The 23,590-nt window shown below is 45.2% G+C and overlaps 1 protein-coding gene across 1 annotated transcript in view; it reads right to left on the bottom strand.

The window, feature by feature from the left end:
- M1AP (meiosis 1 associated protein) overlaps positions 1–21,794 on the bottom strand; it is a 40,350-nt gene extending 18,556 nt beyond the window's left edge. The window contains exons 1-3 of the mRNA XM_075148219.1: positions 21,633–21,794; positions 12,473–12,765; positions 6,961–7,143 (exon numbers count right to left, since the gene is read on the bottom strand). Coding sequence (XP_075004320.1) covers positions 6,961–7,143; positions 12,473–12,721 — 432 coding nt within the window. The 5' untranslated portion in view covers positions 12,722–12,765; positions 21,633–21,794. The remainder of the gene's footprint in view (positions 1–6,960; positions 7,144–12,472; positions 12,766–21,632) is intronic.
- Positions 21,795–23,590: the final 1,796 nt, after the last annotated feature.

Genomic DNA, 23,590 nt, shown 5'->3' with positions numbered 1-23,590 from the left:
ATTCTTGCCTCTTTGCGGTTTAACTGTTAGGAAAAGGCAGATTTGCCTCAAGACTACATCTGATTTGCACAAGCCAACTGCCGGTGGTGCTCCTGTACTGGCCACCACGGTCTCACGCTAGAGAAACTGTACTTCTGACATAACCGTAACGCCTCCCTGTGCTTCTGCTAGCTCACACGTGAGCATACTTCATCAACAGCTTCCGACATACTGTGATTCTTCATCCCGCTGCTCTTCATAGTCCTGTCCTGTCCTTCCTGCCTCCTCCTGCTGCAGCAGGCGTGTGCCCGGCTGCCTGCAGCGTGCTCCGCGGCTGCTGTCCTCCAGGCTTTGCCGGGGTGCGGCGGCAGTGGCACGGTGCCGCAGGCAGTACAGCGGCTGGGCGCTCCTGCTGCGCGCCTCCGGAGTAGTCTCTTCCACATGGATGGAAGCATGTGGAAAATTTTTTGGTTTAACTTGTGTTGCTTTAGAAGTGTAACAGCAAAAGCAAAAAAGAGCACCTTCTTCAGAAGAGAAGGCTTCACAAACAGAAACTTTCTCTGCTGAGACGAGCCAGTGCATCTCAGTGGCAGGTCTGGCCCCTCACTGGCTGCCTTTTCTCCTCCTGCCCAGCTGTGCACGCTCCCTCTGCTACGCAGCTTCCCTCTGCTGCAGGATCTCACAGATGGTGATCTTACTTGTTGCCAACTACTTTCTCCTCAGTTGTTTACTGACTGTAATTATATGCCTGTAACTTGCCGTTCCAGCCAGCACCACGGATTACTGTATCTCAGTAACAGGACCACTGCGATGTCAGTTTGGCAATCAGGCGTTGATGCACCAAAATGACATAAAAAGCATTAAATTTTGACGAATAACAGACACTCCAGATACGTTAAATCTTAAGTGCATAATATTGGAATCAACTGATTTATGAGGGTACTTAACTAAGGCATGAAGCTCTTGAAACAGAAGGAAGAAATTGTATTCGTAGAACCTGACGTTCATCCCATCGAAAAACAGATGGAACTAGAGTGTTCCAAAAAGTTGATAAAGTAGGGTTTATTTTCTCTTGTCCATGCCTTATAGTTCAGTGCAGAAATAACTTCTCCTAATATGTTTTCTAATCATAGAATCACAGAATAGTTTGGGTTGGAAGGGACCTTTAAAGCTCGCCTAGTCCAACCCCCCTGCAATAAGCAGGGACATCTTCAACTCGATCAGGTTGCTCAGAGCCCCGTCCAGCCTGACCTTGAATGTTTCCAGGGACGGGACATCTGCCGCCTCTCTGGGCAACCCGGGCCAGTGTTTCACAAATGCTTCAAAGTATCACAGAACCAGAATTGCTATTTCCTTCACAGTGGAAAATGCTTGTGGGAGATGTTAAGTACTTGGTCACCACACATGGTCTACCTGATAGAGTTGAATTCAACAGGGTAAGTGCCTACTTTAACTGGCTTAAGTTATCCAGGCTTTACTTCCAAGAAGGCATCTTTTTTTTTTTTTTCCCCTTCTTCAAAAGATATTGTGTCTGAGCAAAAGCATTGAAATGCCTTCTGTGAAAAGGAAATAGAAATAAAAATCCAACTTACTCTGCATAAAAAAAAAAAATATGCTTGTGATGAAAACAAAATTTCAATCACTGAAGTATCTGAAGCAGAAAGCTGCCTTTTTTAGAAACGTGGGCTTTTATAGGGGTAAAATACCCTTCTGCCTTTCTGTGATCACTGGCTTACATTTTTCAACAAAGATCTGAGAATTGTAGGTGCTTCTGCTCACTTCCTGGCTCCTTAGTGATCTGATGGTGCTTATTCACCCTTATGTGGAAGACCAAGGCCACCCCTTAGATCCCATTTAGGTCTGTGAAACACCTTCTGTGGGGATTTGCAGAAGACTGAATTTCATTCACGGGTTACATTTATGCAGCATGCAGAACGGGGAGGATCCCTAGCTTGGAGAGGAGTCCTTTGTCCTTGAAATTCTCTATAGAACTAAACTTTGAGCTGAAGTTTCCTCAAGATGGGCAATGTGTTGCCTTTTGGAAGCCCTCAGTACCCTCTCCAGTACTTGTGCTAAAATCAAGTGTACTATAATACCTCAGATCTCCACGTTCTTTGAATTATATCTCGAGTTTTATTTTGGATATTTTTCAAATGAAGTAGGATCACTATAAACTGTATCCACTAATGAAGCCACAAAAAAGCTATTCTTAATTTGATTTTTCTTTCCCTTTGCTTTATAAGGCAAGCATTCTTGGAAGAAACATTTATACCTGTCACAAACAGCTCGAAGGGAATCAAGGACTGATGTAGTTAGCCTGGAGCACCTGAGAGGGAAGAGTAGAGCTGGCAATGGGACGGATGTCTGTGGTATTTGCTGTTGCATGGAAACCAGGAAAATACAAAGACTCCAGCATGGACGTTATTTTGAACGGGTGAAAGGAAGGGGATTCTATGTTCAGCTGTCAGTGCGAGGCTTCTAAAGGAGCTCCTCTACCTCTTCAGCTGACCCTCTGCAAGGGTTCTCTAGTACTGTAGGAGATACCTGGCACTGTCTCCCACAGCATCTCCTGGAGAAGCTGGCGGCTCATGGCTCAGACAGGTCCACTCTTCGCTGGGTAAAAACTGGCTGGACGGCCGGGCCCAGAGAGTTGTGGTGAAGGGAGTCAAATCCAGCTGGCGGCCGGTCACGAGCGGTGTTCCCCAGGGCTCAGTACTGGGGCCGGTCCTGTTCAATCTCTTTATCAACGATCTGGACGAGGGGATCGAGTGCTCCCTCAGTAACTTTGCAGATGACACCAAGCTGGGCGGGAGTGTTGATCTGCTGGAGGGCAGGAAGGCTCTGCAGAGGGACCTGGACAGGCTGGATCGATGGCCAAGGCCAATGTATGAGGTTCAACAAGGCCAAGTGCCGGGTCCTGCACTTCGGCCACAACAACCCCAGGCAACGCCACAGGCTTGGGGAAGAGTGGCTGGAAAGTGCCCGGAGGAAAAGGACCTGGGGGTGCTGGTCGGCAGCGGCTGAACACGAGCCGGCAGCGTGCCCAGGTGGCCAAGAAGGCCAACGGCATCCTGGCCTGTATCAGAACTGGTGTGGCCAGCAGGAGCAGGGAGGTGATCGTGCCCCTGTACTGGGCACTGGTGAGGCCGCACCTCGAATCCTGTGTTCAGTTCTGGGCCCCTCACTCCAAGAAGGACATGGAGGTGCTGGAGCGTGTCCAGAGGAGGGCAACGAAGCTGGGGAAGGGCCTGGAGCACAAGTCTGATGGGGAGTGGCTGAGGGAACTGGGGGTGTTCAGCCTGGAGAAGAGGAGGCTGAGGGGAGACCTCATCGCGCTCTACAACTACCTGAAAGGAGGTTGTAGTGAGGTGGGGGTTGGTCTCTTCTCCCAAGTAACAGCGATAGGACGAGAGAGAATGGCCTCAAGTTGTGCCGGGGAGGTTTAGACTGGACATTAGGAGAAATTTCTTTACTGAAAGAGTGGTCAGGCCTTGGAACAGGCTGCCCAGGGAAGTGGTGGAGTCACCACCCCTGGAAGTACTTACAAGACGTGTAGATGAGGCGCTTAGGGACATGGTGTAGAGGGCATGGTGGTGTTGGGTTGACGGTTGGACTCGATGATCTTGGAGGCCTTTTCCAACCTTAAGGATTCTATGATTTTCTGGCAGAGATTCTCTATGCAGCAATTCAAGTACAGTTTGCTGCATGAAGTTTCTGAAGAATGGCCACATCTCCTGGGTTATAGAGTTCTTGTCCTCCCTAAGAAATCTTTCAAGTTGGAATCCATGCATGGTTGAGAGTGGGTTTTTGTTTGCTTGTTGTTTGAGTGTTGTGGCTTTGCTGCTGTTCTGTTTGGGTTTTTTCATACAAAAATCTACTACATCGTTTTCTGGTTTGGGTATACTGGAATTAATCGTACAAATGTTGGTCAGACTGCTGTTCCAGCTAGGCACGACAGCCAACTCTACATCTTCTCAGATTGCCTTGAGCATTTTTATAAAGGCTCTCCTCTAGGGTCTTCTTTAGATGGGACTTGGTATACATATTCAGGACCTTTGCAGCGCCAAGGATAGTGTAACAAACCACGTGAACTCGCTATTTTCTGGTACCAGGAAGAAAAACTTTTGGTTACCTATCAAAACTATCAACAAAGTGGTATGTATCAGATTAATTCCAGAAGAGTAGAGGATACGCAGTTTTCCAGGCTGATCCAAGTATATGAGAGCAAATACAAGTTGGTAAATTGTCAGAAGAGGAGGAATTAGTGTTGCATCTATGTACACTGTTCCTATGAGAAAATGAAAGTAGATTGTAAAAATGGTGGTCAACACTTTCAAATAAGAATATAATACCACAGCCTATCACTGCAGCAGGAGTCTTGCATCCCCTTGCAATGAAAAGTGTAATACATTTGCATAATCTAGAGGAACAAGGATTGCTTAGTGGAGTATAAACTCCCTGTATTCATGGATAACTTAATTTTGAATGTAGCTATCTCATTCCTTCAACTATACTAGAAGACGTCCTGGATTTTGTTGTGTGTCGAAAAAGATCTTGTCTCAAAAGTGTACTCCATTTGTCCCAACCCCAGCTTTGAAATTAAAGCACACATCACATTTGAAATGGTCAGGAAAAATACCTCAAGGCCCTTAGAAAACACACAGAAGCAGTAAATCAGGAGAAAGGCTTCCTGGATAGACACTAGAAGCGAGTCTTAATTACAGCTGGGAGAGTCTGCCTAACCACAGCATGACTCTGGAAGGGTTTAAGGATCTAAATAAAGCAGAAGGACTGGGGAAATTTCACTCATAGGAGTCTAGATGCCTTCTGAGGACTGACAAAGCTCCAAAACCCGGTGGACCCTGAGCCTGTGAAGTCTGAAATGAAAGATAGTTTGGAGCTGATATTTCCTCATGTCCAGAAGAAAACACCACTTCTGAGTCCTTCCCCTCTTGATAATTGCCTGTCCTTTCACATGGGTTGATGTTACCTTAAAAAACAAACAAACAAAAAAAACCCCAAAAAACACCCAAAACCAAATTTCTTCCTGTGAACCTTGCTCTGCTTTCTACATTTGCACACACGTTCTTATGCGTTGTTGGCAGCTTCCCTCCCGCTTATGGAAGTATACACACCCAGCTGAGCCTACAGCCACTAGCGTGCACCAAAATCTATTAGATCCTGTCCCAGGACTGCTCTACATATAGTTTTCCCTAGGTATGTCCCCTTTTCTACTGGAATCTGCTGGGAGGGATTTGAGGACTTGATGTATCAATGCAGGATTTCTGGACACTGGATCTCTGAAACAGCTAGATCGCCGAATACCTAAAATTTTCTGGCGTGTTCACTGTACGTAGGGTCAAGTCAGAGCCGCGGCTCAAGCTCACCAGTGAGAACACACCGATGCAATTGGCTCAGGAAGCACTGGACAGACCTGCTGTGTGCGTGTGCATCCCCAGGGAGAATCCTGGGAAACGCGACACCAGTATGCACGTGTACTGAAATCCCAGCCTAACCTCGGGCTGTCCCACCGTACCAACTCACGTCACCAACCTGTCCAACAAGACCTATTTAGCTGAAGTCCCTGTTCTTTCTACTTTCTCCAGACAAATCATCATTAGCCAGTCCCAAAACTTCACAAAGCCTGAGCAGAAAGGAAATGTTTGCATGTGGTGTTTCAAAACACTTTATTCCCCCTTCCCAGGGCCTTCCTCCTTACAAGGAAGTTTTGGAACTGCTGTGGCATGGGATACAGAATAACGCGCAGCCTAGAGCTGGGATGATCAGAAATACCTTTCATGATGCAGGAATGCTTATTTAGCTGTAGAACTTGCTTTTAGGCTGTCTTTTACGAAATCTCCTAAACTATGTGAGTGTAGGTAGAACATGACAGATGCACATTTATAAAGCATGATTCATGAAGCGGGAAGTGAGGGAGAGAGTGCTCTTAATGCATTAGCAGCTGCACCTTATTCAGGCCTTGTAAAGTGCAAGGAGTGGGGATAAGGTACCACTGCATCAGGATTACAGCAGGCACAGTTCTCCTCAATTCTCTGGGGCACGGGCAAAGCATTTGGATTGCCTCGTTCTTTCGGTGTCTGCCATAAAGGTGTCAGAGATTATCCTTCTTCCATTCACCCAATGTAGGGATGCACGCCAAGAACAAGCATGATGCTTCCTGAATTTCAGGGGCTGTCTGTTGTCCAGAGCTTACAATGGTCTCTTTAGACTTTTCAGTTCTTTCACGCAGCTATCGCCAACGATGTATCGTAAGGGACCCCTATTACAATTTGCGGAGTAGGAGCTCTGTGGAACTCCCAAGCTGCCACTGAGACAAGAAAAACGCTAATTATAAGCAAACTCTCTTGTTATTCCAAATACTGACCATATTTTCTTCTTGCTGTGAAAACTGATTTGAAAAGCACTGTGCCAAGATAATGACCATTCTGTAGGCTCTTCCTGTCCCTTGCAACTATACCAACTACTCGCAAGGTGAAATGCATTTCTTTTGTCTGTATGAGTTCACTTCCAATGAATTGTGGACATGCTTTCAGGCACAGCGAGGACATTTGTACAAACATCCTATTGTATCAGGGCAAGTTCCAGACACTATAACCACAGAATGTAACTGCAGGCTGAAAGGAAAATCATGTCCATAAGTACTGTGAATGGCTTTGCCTTTGACACAGTTCTTCTGTGAAAGTAATCAAAATAAAGCTGAAAAAACATCCTATCTTAAATGTCTAGAAATTAAATTCATTTTTCCATATTGTAAAGTAAGTCAGTCTCCATAAGCAACTCAAACCTTAACCTGTCTAGTTTCCATGAGCATTCAGAGATTGCCACATGGGTTTCTTTGGAGGGCTTATTTTCTTAATTACTCTCTCCCTCCCACGGTCCTTAGGCAGACCATCATCTTAACGTGCTAACAAGTGGCAAGTCTGGTGGGTGGCTCCCGCTACCTTCCCAACATTTTCTTACCTCAACAGAACTATTCGTTGAGCCTCCTGTTGCTGTGTGTCTGCTGTATTGTTTGAACTGTTGCAACCCATCCTGCACAGCTTGCACCACTCCATTTCCCCACTGCGGGAAACAGCCTTCTCTTGGTAGCGAACGGAGCTCCGAAACGCAGGCTTGAATTCGTGCAAAGTTTTCTTTCACTTGCTGCAAAACAGTATTCAATGACACTGAGAGACTGGAAATGTCAAATGGATAATATGAAGTATTTTTCCATAATGTGGGAGGAGGCTTTTGAATTCACAGCACTGAGATAAGACTGGAGGCAGGAGCCGAGTCATAAAGCAGGGAACAGCGGTACGAATCAAAACCGGCTGATTGTTACGCTCGTAACAACACACACGATCACTCCTCAAGTTTTCAGCTGTCTCCTGTGGCCTGCTGCTAGCCACAGTGTAGTAGTTCAGCACGGCCCTCGCCTCTGGCCCTGCGTAACACGGAGGCAGAACTTGAGACAGAGATAGGAGCACTGAGGCGCTGTGATTCCCCCGGCCGTAGTCACCCCTGCCACGTCCGCACTCCTCTACTCGTCGAGCTGTGGACACCTGCGTTCGGGAGGGTTAGAGTCAGACTATGGCAACAGGTTCAGAAAGGGGTTCCACAAACTCATGGGTAACAGGTCCAGAAGCAGATACCAAGAGGAATAGCCTCAAAGTACCCTCTCTCATTCTTAATACAACCGCCGTGGAACTAGGGGAGTGTGAGGAGAAGGAACTGTGGGAAGTGATTGGGCTGGGGCACTCCCCCAAAACAGCCGTTCCTTTTGATGCTGGGCTGGTGGACTGTTGGCCTGACTCGGGAGGGCATTTCTTACCTTCTTACGCTGCAGGAGGGTCTGTGGAGCTACCAGAGCAAGTGTTAGAAAGGAAAACTTACTCTATAGCTCTCACTTGTAAAAATGTTTTATTCCTTCAGGCAACAGCTACCACTGTACAATGGCTGCCCCGAGGACAGCTGGTCTGACTCGTTATGGCAAGATGAACATTATAAATGCACAGATTATTAACCCATTGTGCTCCACTATGATGCTTTGTGTCAGTCTCATGGATTGGAGGATATTGGGCCATATTCTCGCTGCCTGCTATGGTGATTTAGACTACCTGCAGCCCAGGGCTGCTGAACCTTTATACCACATATGTTGCTCAGCACTTCCTTGAACTTGGTATCACTTTATAGTGGTCACCTAAATCCACAGAAGGCAGTCTAAATACGAACCAGGCTGGCCAGGATCATGGTAGACCCCTCTCATACTCTTTCTCCACGCGATATTAGTTGAGGCTACCTGGTATCTATTATCCAGCCATGACCTTTCCTTAGCATAGACATGACAATGCAAGGGAGCACCCAGGATCCGAAGGTGTGTGGAGCATCTCAGCTAGCGTTCACACAGATCTCAGCTCACCTGAGCTTCAACAAGAACTCAAAGGAGTTGAGACATACCCAGCAGGTAAACTGGCGAATTCTGGCCATAGGAGAGATTATTAGTGAACACTACCAAATCTGTTTGAAGCAATATAAGACACTGCTGCCAGAGGTCACCTTCATCACAGAAGAGGCAACAGATGAACATATGACTCGTTTGCTTCAGATGCTTGGAGCTCTGACTCACTGAACCACTCCTGAGCAGCCATGGTTTAGAGTCTTTCAGTGTGACCAAGTTATGAACCAGGGGGCTCAGGCATGTGTTCACAAACAGCTCTGACGGTTCTGCTAATAAGCTGGGGAAGAAAGCTGGGACAGCTCAAACCTCGCCTCAGAATGGTGAAGAGAGCAGTCTTAAGGGAGGACACCACCCTTTGTACTCTACAGTGCAAGAAGTGTATGACCCTACGGCAGTTCTGCTGTGAGGTTGGCAACCTTCGATAAATGCACCAAGCAGATGCAGCCAGAAGCCTCTTCAAAGGGCTACAGCAAAATCCCCTGCAGTTCAGATGCCTGCCCTGCAATCCCCAAGGCACTGCAGCTCACACAGACGTAAACCAGCTGCCTCAGGTCAAGCACTGCTCCTACCTGCGGCAGAACAGGGCTCAGCACGGGCTGCAGGGCAGCCTGAAGTCAGTTAAGTACCCGTCCTCTGGAACTGGCACCAGCAGAGTTGCATTTTCTCTTGTATACGCACAGCTACTTTAAATGTTAACTTAGGCGAGTCTATGCAAGCTGCAGTTTCACCTCTGGAATGTGCTTGGGACGTAAATTAAATTTCTAAGCACAAATTGTGTTGTTTAACTATTTCTGACTGCACCCCTCTTCTGGGCACTGACACCCAGCCCAGTGCCATGGGCCTTGACATTTCTCTTCACATGTGACCCTGCCCCTTCATTACACAACTCCAAGAATTCATAACTTCACACTGTGCATCCAGCAAAACCTTTTAATCTGCAACACTACATTGCTTCCAGAGAAAAGCTACCAAAATGAGAGACCAAAGCTGGCCACGAGCCCACTGCCCCGTCTGGCTCCTTGCACATGTTGTACCCTCACCCACTTCACTTTCTTAATTTGCTGGTCCCTGTAGTTAGCGTCTTTCTCCCTTGTTTCTTTTTCAGCCCTTTTTGTCAGGGAGGGTCCGGGAGTTGTGGGGGATGGCTGCCCATCCCAAGGGAAAACCAGTAGGAATAGGGCCCATCAGCTGGAGGTGCTCTGCTCAGAGTCCTTACTCAGTCCCACATAAAAATTTTTTGATGCTTTAATGCTCGCTTCCCCTCTTGTCACTATCTGTGGTCCTCCATGGTTATTTACTTCCTTCCTGGTTTCCTTTTCTTTGGCATCCCCCTGCCCTTTCCAGGCAACCTCTTTGGACTTGTTAGAGTTAGGCCAATAGGGGAGAAGTAGGAACAGAGACCATGAACAAGTGCCCGGGAAAGACTAAGAAAAGGTAACCGTATATGACACTCCCCCATGTACTCTCCCAGTCTCTACTTTCAGTTCCAGGGCTTTCCTGACTTCATACGATCTGTCTGATAAGCAGTCTTTCATATAGCTCCATCTTGGCTCCTCACTGAGAAGTACCACATTTTCCTCTAGCTAGATCAGAAAGCCAATGTGATGAACAGCATGCCCTGTTGGGACAGAGGGGCAAGTTCAGGAGCACGGGAAAAGCAAGGGAGCCCTGGTATTTCTGAGGAAGGCTGAAACGGAGCAGATGTTTATCAGATAGAGATGTAAAACTGCTCCTGATTCCAGAAGCGGAACACATATCATTATTAGTGAAATTAGGTCCATTGAAGAAGATAGTCATCGTGCTATACTTTACTGTTGCCAATAGAGAAAGAACAGTTCTGAAAAACTGCCTTCAGTACAACAGCAGGTGTCTAAAATAAAGAGATGGCTCACGAGGCAGAACATCCAACAAAGCCGGGGAGAAGGGGAGTGGAGGCTCACGTTAGAGTCGTGCCTGTCAACCGGGTATGCACTACTGGCTCGAGTCTTTGAGTGTGAACTTTGCTGTCTTGGACGAGTCCCAGAGAAACACAGTACTATGGCAAAAGAGTTGATGTGATTACCAGTCATGCAAACAGGAGGAGGGGGTATTTTGCCACTCTCTGTACAGCATTGCTGAGTCCAGTATTGGGATGTAGCATCCAAAAAACCAGAAGAGTGAATACTTAGAAGGGCTTGGAAGTTATTAAGGGCCTGTAAAAATGCCTTGCAGTTAGACTTATACTTTGTTCTCCTTCACTTACCAGTTACAAGATTGAGAAGGGACCTGCTTATATTTAGAGGAAGAAAGTATAAAATACAAGCAGGTTCTTCAATCTAGCCAAAAGAGAAAATCCCTGGAAGCTAAAGCCAATAAACACAAATCAGAAACCAGGTGCAATTTTCACAACGACAATGATTAACCACTGGAAGAAATTATCAACAGAAGTACTTGATTCTCTATCTTGAAATATCTTCAGATCAAAACTAGATGTCTTTCTGGAGGAAGTGCTTTAATGATATATGGGTACTTCAGTGAAATATAATAGCCTCTAATACGAAGGAAGCCAAACAATGATCTAAGGGTTCCTCTGTCTTTAAAACTGTGATTAACAAAATGAGGAATTGTTGTTTAAATAAAAAAGACAGCCTGTCATGAGCAGAAGACTCATATGATGGGGCAAGTGAGGGATTGTGTCAAAGTGCAGTTGTGCTGTGGTGACCCATGATTACCAAATGAGATCTGAGGTTGCTGTCAGCCAGCACATGTTGGATCAGTGTCAGGACATACCTAGCAAATATAAAAGCAGGTATTTGGCCCAAAACACTTAGGAACTAACTTGGACATAATGCAAAATCACAGAAAACAGGCCTGGAACCAGCTGTGAAACAGATTACCTAGTCCATCCTACAGTGACACGCCAGGATGAATTACATGTAAATTCATCCTAGGAAGCAAGACAAGTGTCTGTTCTTAAAGCCCCTAATCAGAGCGATTTCACAATACCTCCAGAAAATGTTTCTGTGGTATCCCCTTAGTTATCCTTGTCACATTATTTATAACCTATTCTACAAAATAAACACCACCATTAGCCACAGTCTTCTTGCAGATCACATTTGCTAAACTACTGTCGACCTCTTGATTTTTTTTGCCCAGTTGGCCTCTACCTTTCCTGAGATGTGAAAACTTGACAAAATATTTCAGAATGTTTTCACCATTGCTGAATAAAGTGCAAGGGTTAATACTGTGTGTTTACACTAATGTAGTATAAATGAGAGTGCTCAGTATGACTGTTTATAACAGTACGACTTCATAGATTCTTTTGAACTTTGCGATGCTTTGTAATCCCAAACTTCTATTGTAGAGCTGCTAGTCATTCTCCATCTATATTTATTCTGCTGCATATCCCTAGATGAGTGAAATACTTGTTCTTACTGACTTCGATCTATACATTTAAAAGACGTGTAGATGTGGCGCTTAGGGACATGGTTTAGTGGTGGACTTGGCAGTGTTAGGTTTATGGTTGGACTCGATGATCTTCAGGGTCTTTTCCAACCTAAATGATTCTATGATTCTATGATTTCAGGATATTTCCCAAATTTGGCAAAAATATTCTGAATTCTGATCCTTTCCCCTTAAATGTCTGGAACCTCTCCCAAAATGGTAATATTTGTGTAATCAACAGGTATACAGACCATTTCACCATCCAAATTATTACAGCTGCAGAGTTGATAATTTTGATAGAGGAGCAGTACAGATAGTGCAGAAAGTAGCATATGAAAGGGAGAGGTACAACGGATGTTTTAGAAGGGATCAGCACAAAACCTAATTCATGCACATGAGCAACTTCACAGATGAAAAATACGACACTCCTCCTTTTAAACATCATTCTTTCATAAAATTCACCTCTTCCAAGAAGTCTATGAAACTATGCTCTTTGAGAATGATTAATTTTTAGATATACATGTGTAGTAAATCGTAACTTTCTTTACTGAACTGCAACAATGTATTACACTCATGTTTGCTGGATCCCAAGAGACGTAATTTCACCCATACCGTAAAGGGGAGCAGGCACTCCTGCTGGTTCTGCACCACGTAGAGGCTCAGCAGGGGAACGCGGCAGGGGCCTGTCAAACTGCATGCCAAACAGAGCGCGTTTTCCAGAGCTTCAGCAAGTACAGAACAAGTGTTGGTCCAGGAGGGCGATGTGACATCCACAATGAGAATCCGCGATGGCTGCTGGCAGCGTACGTTAGTAGCAGGAAATGTTCTCTGTGCTTCTGAGAGTAATTTTCTGGAATTCATGGCTTCTGAACATGGGTATTAGATGTCCAGTTATCCATCTGCACCTGAACAGGAAAAAATAACAAGTAATGGCAATGAGTGAGACTCTCCCTCTCCCATTCACTTGAAAGCAACCTGAGACACAGCAGACAGCAATGAATTAGACTCCTACAGCTTTCTCCAAAGCAATCGTTGTCCATACTCTAAGATGAACCCACACAAAGACAAGGGAAAATGCATACAGTCAGAAAACAAGATGGTTCAACTAAAGAAAATGCATGGCAGATATTCTCTTACAGATGCAACTGGAGCGGTTAAAAATGTTAATAGCATAGCCATGCCTAGCCCATGGGTGAGCTGTGAGATACGTCACGCGATCCCTCAGCATGGCTCAGGTGCGTGGCATCAATCTCCAGCAGAGAAGTGACCTCCAGCGGCTGGTGGAGAGCAAGACTTTGAACTCCTACTCCTACTTCTGCAGCGGCCAAGTGATTATACCCAAACACCCTGAGGAGAACACAGTCCTCAGTCCTTAATACCCAGTAGGAGACAAGTAGCTGCCATATCCAAAAAAGGACAGCATGATGCAGCAATAGAACATTGCATATACATAAATTTTACTTTGTGGATGGTGGAGAACCGACCTTTGTCCTTCAGAGTATCTAACACCCGGGGTTAGCTCTCTGCACTGACAAAAGCCTCAGAGAACGCGGCACTAAGGCTGCACAGCAGTATCTCACACTGTTCAAGAACACGGGAGTGCTGCAAGCCTTAAAAAATCTGTAATGCCAGAAACTCCAACAGAAAGTATTTTCCCCCAAACCAGCTTTGATTCCCAGAGCTGGCGGGGGATGCTGGGAATGCTATGCACGGAGGCGGCTGTGCTTCGTATGTGACAGCGCTGGGCCAAACGTTGCAGAGATTTGTTAGAACAGCTCGGTGGTGCTGCCAGCGTTGCAGGCAACAGCCTGCACAAGGAAGGAAAGGAAAGATGAGGGCTCCTCAGCTCCCAGGTCCTGGGTGTGTGGGAAGAGAGGCGGTTCTTGTTGCAGTGCCCTGGGAGACCACGGATCCCTTAGGCACACGAACAGAGTTGTGGCCAGGACACATTTCTCCCCCACCTCCTTTTGTACGTTTCCTTCCAAATATCCACCCTTTCACCCAGCAGTGCCACTACCTATCTCCGCATGCGTACGGCTCAGCTGGTGCTGTTTTGAGAGACTGCCCCACAATCTTTAAGAAAATTTGACTGTTTCTGTGAAATAGCAGGCAGAGAAGCAGCGAGAAGCAAACAGGAGGAGAGTGCTGTCAGGTCTGGTGTCTTTCCTGTGCCTCGTGTACGAAACAGAGGAAACCACTCAGCCCTGAGGCCAGAGTGAACACCTCGGAGCTTGGCTCCAAGGTTGAGAGGCAAAGTATTCACATGCACTCATCCTCAGACCTTGAATATGATCTTTGCCCCCCCTACATTTCCCTTCAATGCGTACACCTTATGCACAAGAGCCAGCATTTTCCTGTTAAAAAATTCTTGTTCTTCCTTCCTCGTGAACTAAGATCCTGCCTGAAATCTTCTCTTCACCAAATCTAAACATATCTGCACAAAGCACTCAGTGCTGTTTCTAAGGATATAGAAAATGCTTTAAAATTGTGCCTTGGTCTTGGTAATAACAGTAGTATGTAACCATACAAGTCTACTTGTGCCCAGAAAAGCGTTTGTATAATTGCACATACCTTCTCAATATGAACTAGAATAAATTCTTTCTTCCTACAGCTATGTAGATCTCCAGCAGGCTTAGTAAAAGTTTGAAGCGACCCTGGATATACATAGTCGGGCTCTGGTCAGAACCCAAGCCAGTATGCATTCCTGTAATTTGTGTGGTATCTTCAGCTGAGATAAATAACTCTTTTATGCTCACCAAGGAGACAGGCTACTGCATTTCCTACAGCCTCCAGCACTTTGGAGTAAGAATTTCTGTAAGCCTTGAAAAGAGCAAGACATGCATTTCTATTTGATTGAAGCATCATCAGAAAAAAACCTCTATTTCTAGGATGTTTTTCACTGAAGGCAAAACAGAGTGATCACAGATTGAATTTCAAAACTGAGGCTAACATTTCAGAACTGGTGAAAGTGTGAGAGATATATAGATCATGTACGTATGTGTAGGTATCTCGCTTTGACTAGTAATCTGATATAATTTCATTGGAAAATGAAAAACTGCCAGATACCACCTTAATCAGTGTCTCTTCTGGAGCTTTACAATTTACAGGAGAGTTTACCAAATTACTTCACTGACTCTGGGAAAATATTTGTCTGTCTGTATTTTTTGTGATGAGGCTTCATACTCCTGAACTCTGCGAGCCCCCAGTGCTTTCTCAAACAAGGAAACAAAACCCATCCGGCAGCAAGAAATCTAAAAGAGTTGGGTCTTTGATTTGCATTGGTTTCAGAGAGAAAAATGAGCCTTGATTCTGAAAAAGACACAGTTTTCCTAAATTTGAATGAATTCTCTCATTCTTGACACTGTACAGGACTACGCTTATTTTAAAGTGCTTTAGTAAAATGGATCCCTCATCAGCTATGCTCTTTATCAACTGAATGAATTTCATTTCTTCATAATTGTGGTGTCTTAACTAATCTCTGCTTAGCAATATTCATATGATTTATATGCCGTTTTCTGCACAATATTTGACATATAGTGTAAACTGCCCTCCTCTCTTACAGCCTATTACACTTAGCGGTGATGAGGCTGGATAACTGAAGAATGCTGTATAATAGTCTAACTGGTTGCTATGGTAAAATTGCATCTTCATTTAAGCAGCAAGTGAACTGACAGAGAACCTAGCCTAAGGGATTACACCATAATTCAGTGTGCATGAGTGAAAACTGCTAGTTCTAGCAGCTGATATGACATTAACTTATTGCTCAATAAAACAGACTCATCAACTGCCAGAGCTAGTTGCTAACGGTGATGGACATTTTGCTCAATGCAAGAAGACATACATTTTTCAGAATTAGAAAGACAGGGACAGAAAGAAAACTTTGCCATATTGAGTGACTTGTGAGTGCTGATGACATTTTGTAGTTACATATTATCCTATGTGCTTAATTTGTTCCAGTTATACAAAACCGTTAAATAACATCCAAGTCTAAAAAAGTGTAAATAAGAGGCAACACCAAAGCCACTGGTCAAAGAATACTAAGGATAGTCTCCATCTTCCTTCTGATATAAGAACCAGCAGAACTTCGATCCAACCTCACCCTAAGTGGGAGGAAAAAAACCACAAGAATGTGAATAATGAGTTTAAGTTAAGAATGCCTTACTGGGTAGCTGAGCCCTACAGTCCTGCAGCTATGCAGACAACAGAGGTCTGTTTACAGAGAAGTAGGGAGTAAAACCAAGAAAACTTTGAGATGTGATAATAATGAATACAAGCTATTGGCAAGGGAATGCACACAAAATGGTGAACAAGAGGCACCAACAAACAGTAACAGTCAAGAGGTTTAAGGACAATAAAAACTTATTCTGTAAATTATTAAAGAATAAAAGCTACTCCTTAAACCCATCAAGAACAAAAGACAATCTCAAAACAGTATAAATCTGCTATTAGCTTATAAGGATATGATTTTCTTTAATGATGCAGAAAAAGTGTTCAATAAATATTTTGATCTGCATCTAGAAAAAAGCACTGATAACTAGTTACTCTCTTTTCCATTAGTGGTTAGAGAGGATATTAACCTGCGGCTGCTAGGACTGTGAGTTTTATATTTCAGAAGGGGGATCTTTGTGCCCAGGAGCAATTTGAACTATTCCTGTTAACCCTTAACTCATCTCAGAGCTGTGCAAGTTCCAGAGTGACCATAATGTTCTTGTTTAAATAAAGAGCACGCAAAATGATTCAGATAGCAATAGCCTATTTGTCATAATGTACATACCAGGCAAATTCATAGAAAGAGTGATATAATGCAGTCAATAACAAATTAAAAAATAGTTGCGTAATTATGCAAAATAAATCTCATCAATCAATACATTTTAGTAGGATTACATGTAGGCCTAGGTGGTCGAGACAGGTGTCAGCAGAGTATAATTGGCCCTATGAAGCATTCAATTTAAACACACTTGCTTTTAGTCACTGTATCACTATAAAAAGCAATTAATCCCCTCAATGCATAGATTAAGAGCTCGTTAATGCAGAAATTGCAGATATCTGTAAATGAGGATTATTCAGTAAAACGGTTCCACTGCAGTTATACAGAAATCTATTTTTTACTTAATTAGGTAGAAACCAGATGATACACAAAAATTTACCCCATAAAATTTATAGAAGACACAAACACTGACATTGCAAAGAAGAATCATTTATAAGGGCTTAACACAGTTGCTTATCAAACTGGGCTCATTTGCATACTATGCATTTTAATCTAGTCAAATGCAATTAACCAAAAGAGCAGCCGAGTAGCAGCAGATACGAGCTTATGTCACCTTCAACTCAGGAAGTCCCCGAGCTGGCAACAGCTGGAGGCAGGGCGAGCGGTCTGCAGCAGCACCGCGGCAGGCTCCCTCTTCCCACACTCTTCCCAAAGCACTTGCTGTGGGCCACAAGTTCATGGAGGGGATGGGTCTTGGTCTTACCCTGTGTCGCTATTTTCATATATTTATCATTCGGAGTTTCAAACTAGCTGTTTTAAAAACGTGCCGTTTTCTGATTAAGCTTCAAGACCTGGGAAGCGTGAATATTCTCATGTGGAAAACAGATCACGCTGCGTAAATATGTGGGTTTACTAGAGAAAAAAACAGCAAGCCACGGAGAAGCCGGAGCCGTGAAGTGGCTATGCAGTGTGTATGGCCTCTGGTGTATTCCTTTTTGTCTACCTAGCCTAGAAAGGAAGGCATTTATTGAAAAAGGTCCGGATGAACAGAAGAATAAAAACAAACAAACAAACAAAGTTAGCATAAAATCAAGCTACTGAAAAGAAAATTATTCAAGATCCTATGCAACAGAAGATATTACATGTTTTTCTGTACACCGGTGCTATAACCAATAATAAATAAGTGGCTTTAGGCTTGTGCTTTTATTGACATAAAATCACCAAATCTTAGTAAGAATAGTCACTTCATCATAGTGTTAAAATCACTCATTATAACCTTTACAGTTTTTTTTTCTTAAAAGAAGACAAATTATAGCATTATAGGAGTTTAGAAAAAGGCATTTTCTAATTCCGAATCACTAAAAATGATGCAGCAAATGATTGTGAATGCTTATCAACCAGTGTGTTGACAGATAAAGCAAAACAAGGACAAGCTGATGCATAATGCATATGCCAAAGAGCCCTATAGAACAACCAGCCAACTCATAAAACCCATCAAGAATGCTCTGAGGAAAGCCGTGTTATCACGAGGGACTTCTGTTTGAGTGATGTGCTGGAACTCTCAGAATTAAAACTTTTTAAGTATTGTAATATCTTTTTGATGAGATTATATGTATGATTAATGAAGCCTCATAGGGCATATACTCTATCTTGCCTGGCATCTTGATTAAGGAACTAGAATGATATGAAGTCAACATACACATTAAACGGATAAAAACCTGCATAATTCATAAGCCTCAAAACACAACTGTAGTCAGGCAATCATCACTGAGGAGGCTTTCGTAAGCGCACGTGAAATCATGGGATACATGCACCTATCAGAGCAGACTGGAATTGTCCTCCACAGTAATGCCTTACAGACAACCTCACTTTTCTTTCTTTCTTTCTCCTACTCCCCGACACCAGGCATCTTGAATCCTTTTCAGTGCAGTGAAACAGGACGGAGCAAGAGGGACTGCTATTTCCCTTCCACCACACTTTGAAATATGCTTTAACCTGATGGTCACAGCCCTTTTCTGAGAGGTAGGGTATCTTACGTGAACTCTTCACCCTGAGAACAGCATTGAATCCATACCTTGTCTTTTCTAGCCATTAATCCAGTGTACGAAATGATTAGCGGCAATAACCACATTAGCTTCAGCAGAGGAGTGATCTCTTCTTGTTTCTTGAATGCAGCAACTTAGTTAACGGCAGCGGGAGAGAACTCTGGTAGGTGCATCCTCAGTGGAAGCAGCTGCCTCACCGTAACCCAGACCTGAGCATTCTATGCCAGAGGGCAGAGTTTCAGATACTGCTTTCCTTTCTCTACCTCCACCTGACCAGCTGAGGTAATTCCTTGCTCAGGGCTAGACTCAGAAATCTAACACCGTGGTCTGGCTTCTGCTTTGGTTCTGCGCTGGATCTTCCCACCCGTGGCCGAATAGGGCTTGCACGTGAACGATCAAAAGCAATGCTGGAATCACAAACGTCAGACCAAGGAAGCCAGTCTTCTCTTTCTCCATCAACACCAACTTCTGCTGGACTGGGACAGCAAGAGGCTGAATCAAGACAGAACTGCTGCGGGGAGGGTTTTGGGAAGGAGGTTTGGAACAGCTCCTCCTCTCAAATCTGCCCTGGGGAGGCAGAAGCTGGCAGAGGAGAGCAGGAAGGCATCTTCACAGATCCCGAGGCCTGCATCCTCAGAAGTACACACCAGCCTGTGGTGCAGATTGATTCCCCAGGCGCTTCGGCCTCCCTTCCTACGCAGCTCCCCCACGAGCGGCACAGTAACGCAGAAGACCTCGTAGGAGTTAATGTTGCTTCACAGCAAAACTCATGACCAGATTTACAAAGGAAATCCGCAGTCTGGCAGGAGACAACGCTGGGGAGAGCAGCCAGTCCCCTGCTCCAATCTCTCCCTCTTCAAACCACTTTCTTCTAGCAAATAAAAATTAGTGCAAGAAACAAAGGAAAACCAAAGGGGTTCTGTCAGCTCCTGGGCAGAATAACGTAGCAGGGGGCTGCGTCTCCTTACTCTTCCTCCTCCCTACCTCCAAAGCACTCGACACTCTTTTGAAGGTTGCACATTGCGCTGCTGGCCAGTTGCAATTTATCTCAAGTACGGTTTCAGGTTATGCTAGGAGCAGTCTCATGATAGGATGTGTAAGACATTAATGTCATGCTGATCAGGAATACGGGATGGGTCAGTGAAACTTTCCTTAATATCACAGTTAGCAGGTCGTGCAGTTTCCTTGTTAACTGGTGGAGACTCACTTTTAAAGTAGTTAGGGCTTCCTGTCCCCCTGTTTCTATTGACAGACTGCTCCTAAACCTCAGTGCTCTAGTGATGAGAAACCTTCCAGTAATTTCCATCCTAAACATGTAGTGTCTGGCCATTTTATACCATTCCTCTTGTGCTAGCATTATCCTTTCCGTCCATAACTTTTCTCCTGCCTCATTATTTGCACCTTTTACATATTGGTAGACAAAAAATCATATCCCTGGTCAGCTTCGCCGTGCCTTTCAAGAGCCAAGGCTTTTCTGGTTGCAGTTCATAAAACAGGCTCTGTATTTCCCCGATTATCCTAGTAATTCTTTTCTGCAGCTGCTCCAATTTGAACATTTCTGTACATATTTCACTTCCGTTCATATTTTATTCAAATTACACGAAACATTTCAGATGGCATCTCACAAATTTATAACGGAACTGATACTTCCCCATTACTGCTGAATGGCATTTGTCACATATGACAATTGGGAATATGGAATACTTTAAACTCGGATGATAAACCAAAGTGCATAATTTAGCATATGTACTTTTTTCAATGGCTTTCAATTTTTCTAAGGTGTAGCTTAGGATTTTTCAAGTCTGGAAGTTGTCCTCGAGAGGTTTTATAAAAGAACAAACAAATTTTACTAGACACAAGTGGCAGAAAGCACAATTTATGTGTTAATGACGTGTTAATAACAATTCTTGTTAATCAAGAATAAAATCCCTAGAATACTAATGTATGCCCACTGCTTACAAACACAGCTCTGTGTGTTCAGATCGTGTGCTACAACCCAAACCCCTTGTATCCCGGATGTGACCTCTGAGTCTCTAAATTTTCAGTCTCACTGTAACATTCTCATAGGTTCATATTTCCTGTACTATTTTTTTTTAAAAGCTTTAGAAAGCAATACTGCCTCACTCACAAGCCCTGTGCCTGGATACGCAGAATAAGGGAATACAGCACACGGCAGCCTGCTGCACTTGTCCTCTGGCCCACCAAACCGACACAGTAAAATCTGCGCACTTTAACTGCACGTCCCACCTGGCACACGAGGAAGTGCCAAGGCGGCTGTGGCAGTTGCGGTCTCTAAATTAGGCAACCGCCCCCAGCGCCCGCCGGGTCTGCCCTGCTGCGGCAATGGCCGCTCCTCTCTGCCCACTGGCCGGGGCGGGCGGTTAGCAGGGCAGGGTTCACAGCAAACGGGCAGGCCGGATGAGACGGGTGAAAGGCTGCCTGCGCCATTCCCCCTCCTGAAACAGAATCACGGCATCATTTAGGTTGGAAAGATCACCGAGCCCAACCACTAACCTAACACCGCAAGCCCACCGGTAAGCCGCGTCCCTAAGCGCCACGTCCACAAACGCTGGGAGGGGGGTCAGGAGGGAGCGTCTCCCCGTCCCTGGGGACCCTGCTGCCGGGGACGTGCCCGCGGCGGCCGCGCCGGGCTGGGCAGGGCCCTGCTGCCGGGGACGTGCCCGCGGCGGCCGCGCCGGGCTGGGCAGGGCCCTGCTGCCGGGGACGTGCCCGCGGCGGCCGCGCCGGGCTGGGCAGGGCCCTGCTGCCGGGGACGTGCCCGCGGCGGCCGCGCCGGGCTGGGCAGGGCCCTGCTGCCGGGGACGTGCCCGCGGCGGCCGCGCCGGGCTGGGCAGGGCCCTGCTGCCGGGGACGTGCCCGCGGCGGCCGCGCTGGGCTGGGGCTGCCTGCCGGCCGGCAGCACGGCTCCGGGCCTGTGAGGGGCCCCCGCGGTCCGCCGCGCTGGGCCTGTGGCGCACGGGCAGCCCTGCACGGGCAGCGGCGCGGGCGCTGGGGTTACCTGCACGGCAGCCCGGCACAGTGCCCGGAGCAGCGCCGCGCTCCCGGCGGACGGAGGGCTCCGGCTGCCGCTGCTCAGGCCCGCTCTGGCAGGCGCCAGCGCCGGACCCCCTCCCGCCGGCCAGGGCCGCGCTGCGCGCCCTCGCCTGCGCGCACGGGCGTGGGCAAGGCGGGCACGGGCACGCGTGCTCGCGGGCACACCCGGGCGTGCCCAGGCAGGCACCGGGTGCGTGGGCACGTGTAGGCAGAGAGCAGGAACCCGAGGGGCGGAATAAGGACCGGCAGTCGCTTCTGCAGCAGAGTAGCCGTGGTTTTTGCCCGTGCCCTCGCCCTCTCCTCTCTTAGGAAATGGATGTTTAAAGGAAAACCTGCACTTTTCAGAAGGGATTTTAGTCTAAGAATACATGCTGGAGATCTCAGGCTAAAATCAGGAAAGATCCTTGCCATTTGAGAACATTATATACTAATTTATAAGTTAAATATGCTAGTTAAATAATAAACTTAATAAAACTATAAACGAAACTAAAATAAATATGCATTGAATCTCTGTTACATTCTGATACCTCATCAGATGTGTTTATGATCAGATACTGCAATAACCTGTTATCTCCCATGTCTTTATCATTCATTTGAACGGGTGTTTCTAGTCATCGTGGGTGAAGATTATAGATAACACAATAACCAGAGCAGTAAATAATAATAAATACGGATCAGCTGGAATAGAAATGTGTAGGTCTTATTTGCAGGTTGCAGCATATGTGTGGGAAACAAGAAAAGAATTTGGATCATGGTGAAAATTACAGAACATCTTAGAGTGACATAATTGTTAAGAGAGGCAGCGCTATCCTCTGACGTAGTTAAGGGGATTTCAGATGAGAAGTGCAGAAGTGCATTGTCTCTGTATCCTAGAGCAGAGGATTCTTTAAACTATCAGACTGATGAAGAGCAAATCCGATGACTGGAAGCGGAAGCTAGAAAATTACTCAACTTTTAGAATGTGTTCTCAGGGGAAGCGTGGCTGGAGTCTCTGAATCTTTATTATCAGTAGTAGTAACAATGTGTTTTGATATATATACTATACAGTCATCTCGCAGGACTTAATGGCACTGAACATTGTTCAAACATGGAACAAAAAACCAAGAGACTACAGAAAGACAGGAGTATACAAGTGATCAACACTGCAGAAAACATTGTTTTGCATTGTGTAAGTCCACTGTGAAGCCATTCTTAGAGAATTCGTGCCCTTCTGATCCTGCCATCTTGAAAGGAATAAAGTACGATTAGAAAAACTCAGGGAAAAACAATGGTTATGAAATACATGTCAGAGTTTCTGAGTAAGAAGAGATTAAATAGATTCTGATTCCTTAGCTTCTAAAAGAAATGGCTTCTAAAAGAAATGGGGATTTGTGACGGAACCGTTTAAGGTTATGAATGGTGTTGAGAAAACAAACAGAAATGCTTATTCATGTTTCTCTTTACAAAAGAGGTAGGAGACATTGAATAAAATTATCTGGCAGAAGTTTAAAACAAAGGAAAAAACCATTTTCTCATTCAGGGCATAATTAGAGTTCATAGGCAGAGGATGGTGTAGAGGCCAAAAACATGAATGAGTTCCAAATGGTTTTGGAATTACTTCATGAAATGAGGCTCTATCAGTGGCTGTTAAACTGAAAGATGCAGATAAAACCTTTGTCCTAGAAAAAGTTCCTAATCTGGAGGTGTTTCAGTGGAATCACCACCTGTATGTGCTCAGTTCTTACGTTCCTGCTGTCAGCATCTCCTCCTGATACTGCCAGAAGCACCACACTGGGCAGACAGCGCCTTAATCTGACCCAGCTCCCCCGAGCTAATTTATGATGATAAGCAATGGGCTCCGAGTATTATTTGCCAACTGTTACCAAGATTCTTAAGACATGGGATTAATATAATTTATTACACCCAAGGAGTTATAAAGAAAAT

The sequence above is a fragment of the Calonectris borealis genome, chromosome 4 (assembly GCF_964195595.1).
Source record: "Calonectris borealis chromosome 4, bCalBor7.hap1.2, whole genome shotgun sequence".
Classification (NCBI taxonomy): Eukaryota; Metazoa; Chordata; class Aves; order Procellariiformes; family Procellariidae; genus Calonectris; species Calonectris borealis.
The sequence above is the reverse complement of the archived record's forward strand: the minus strand, read 5'-3'. Positions and strand labels throughout refer to the sequence as shown.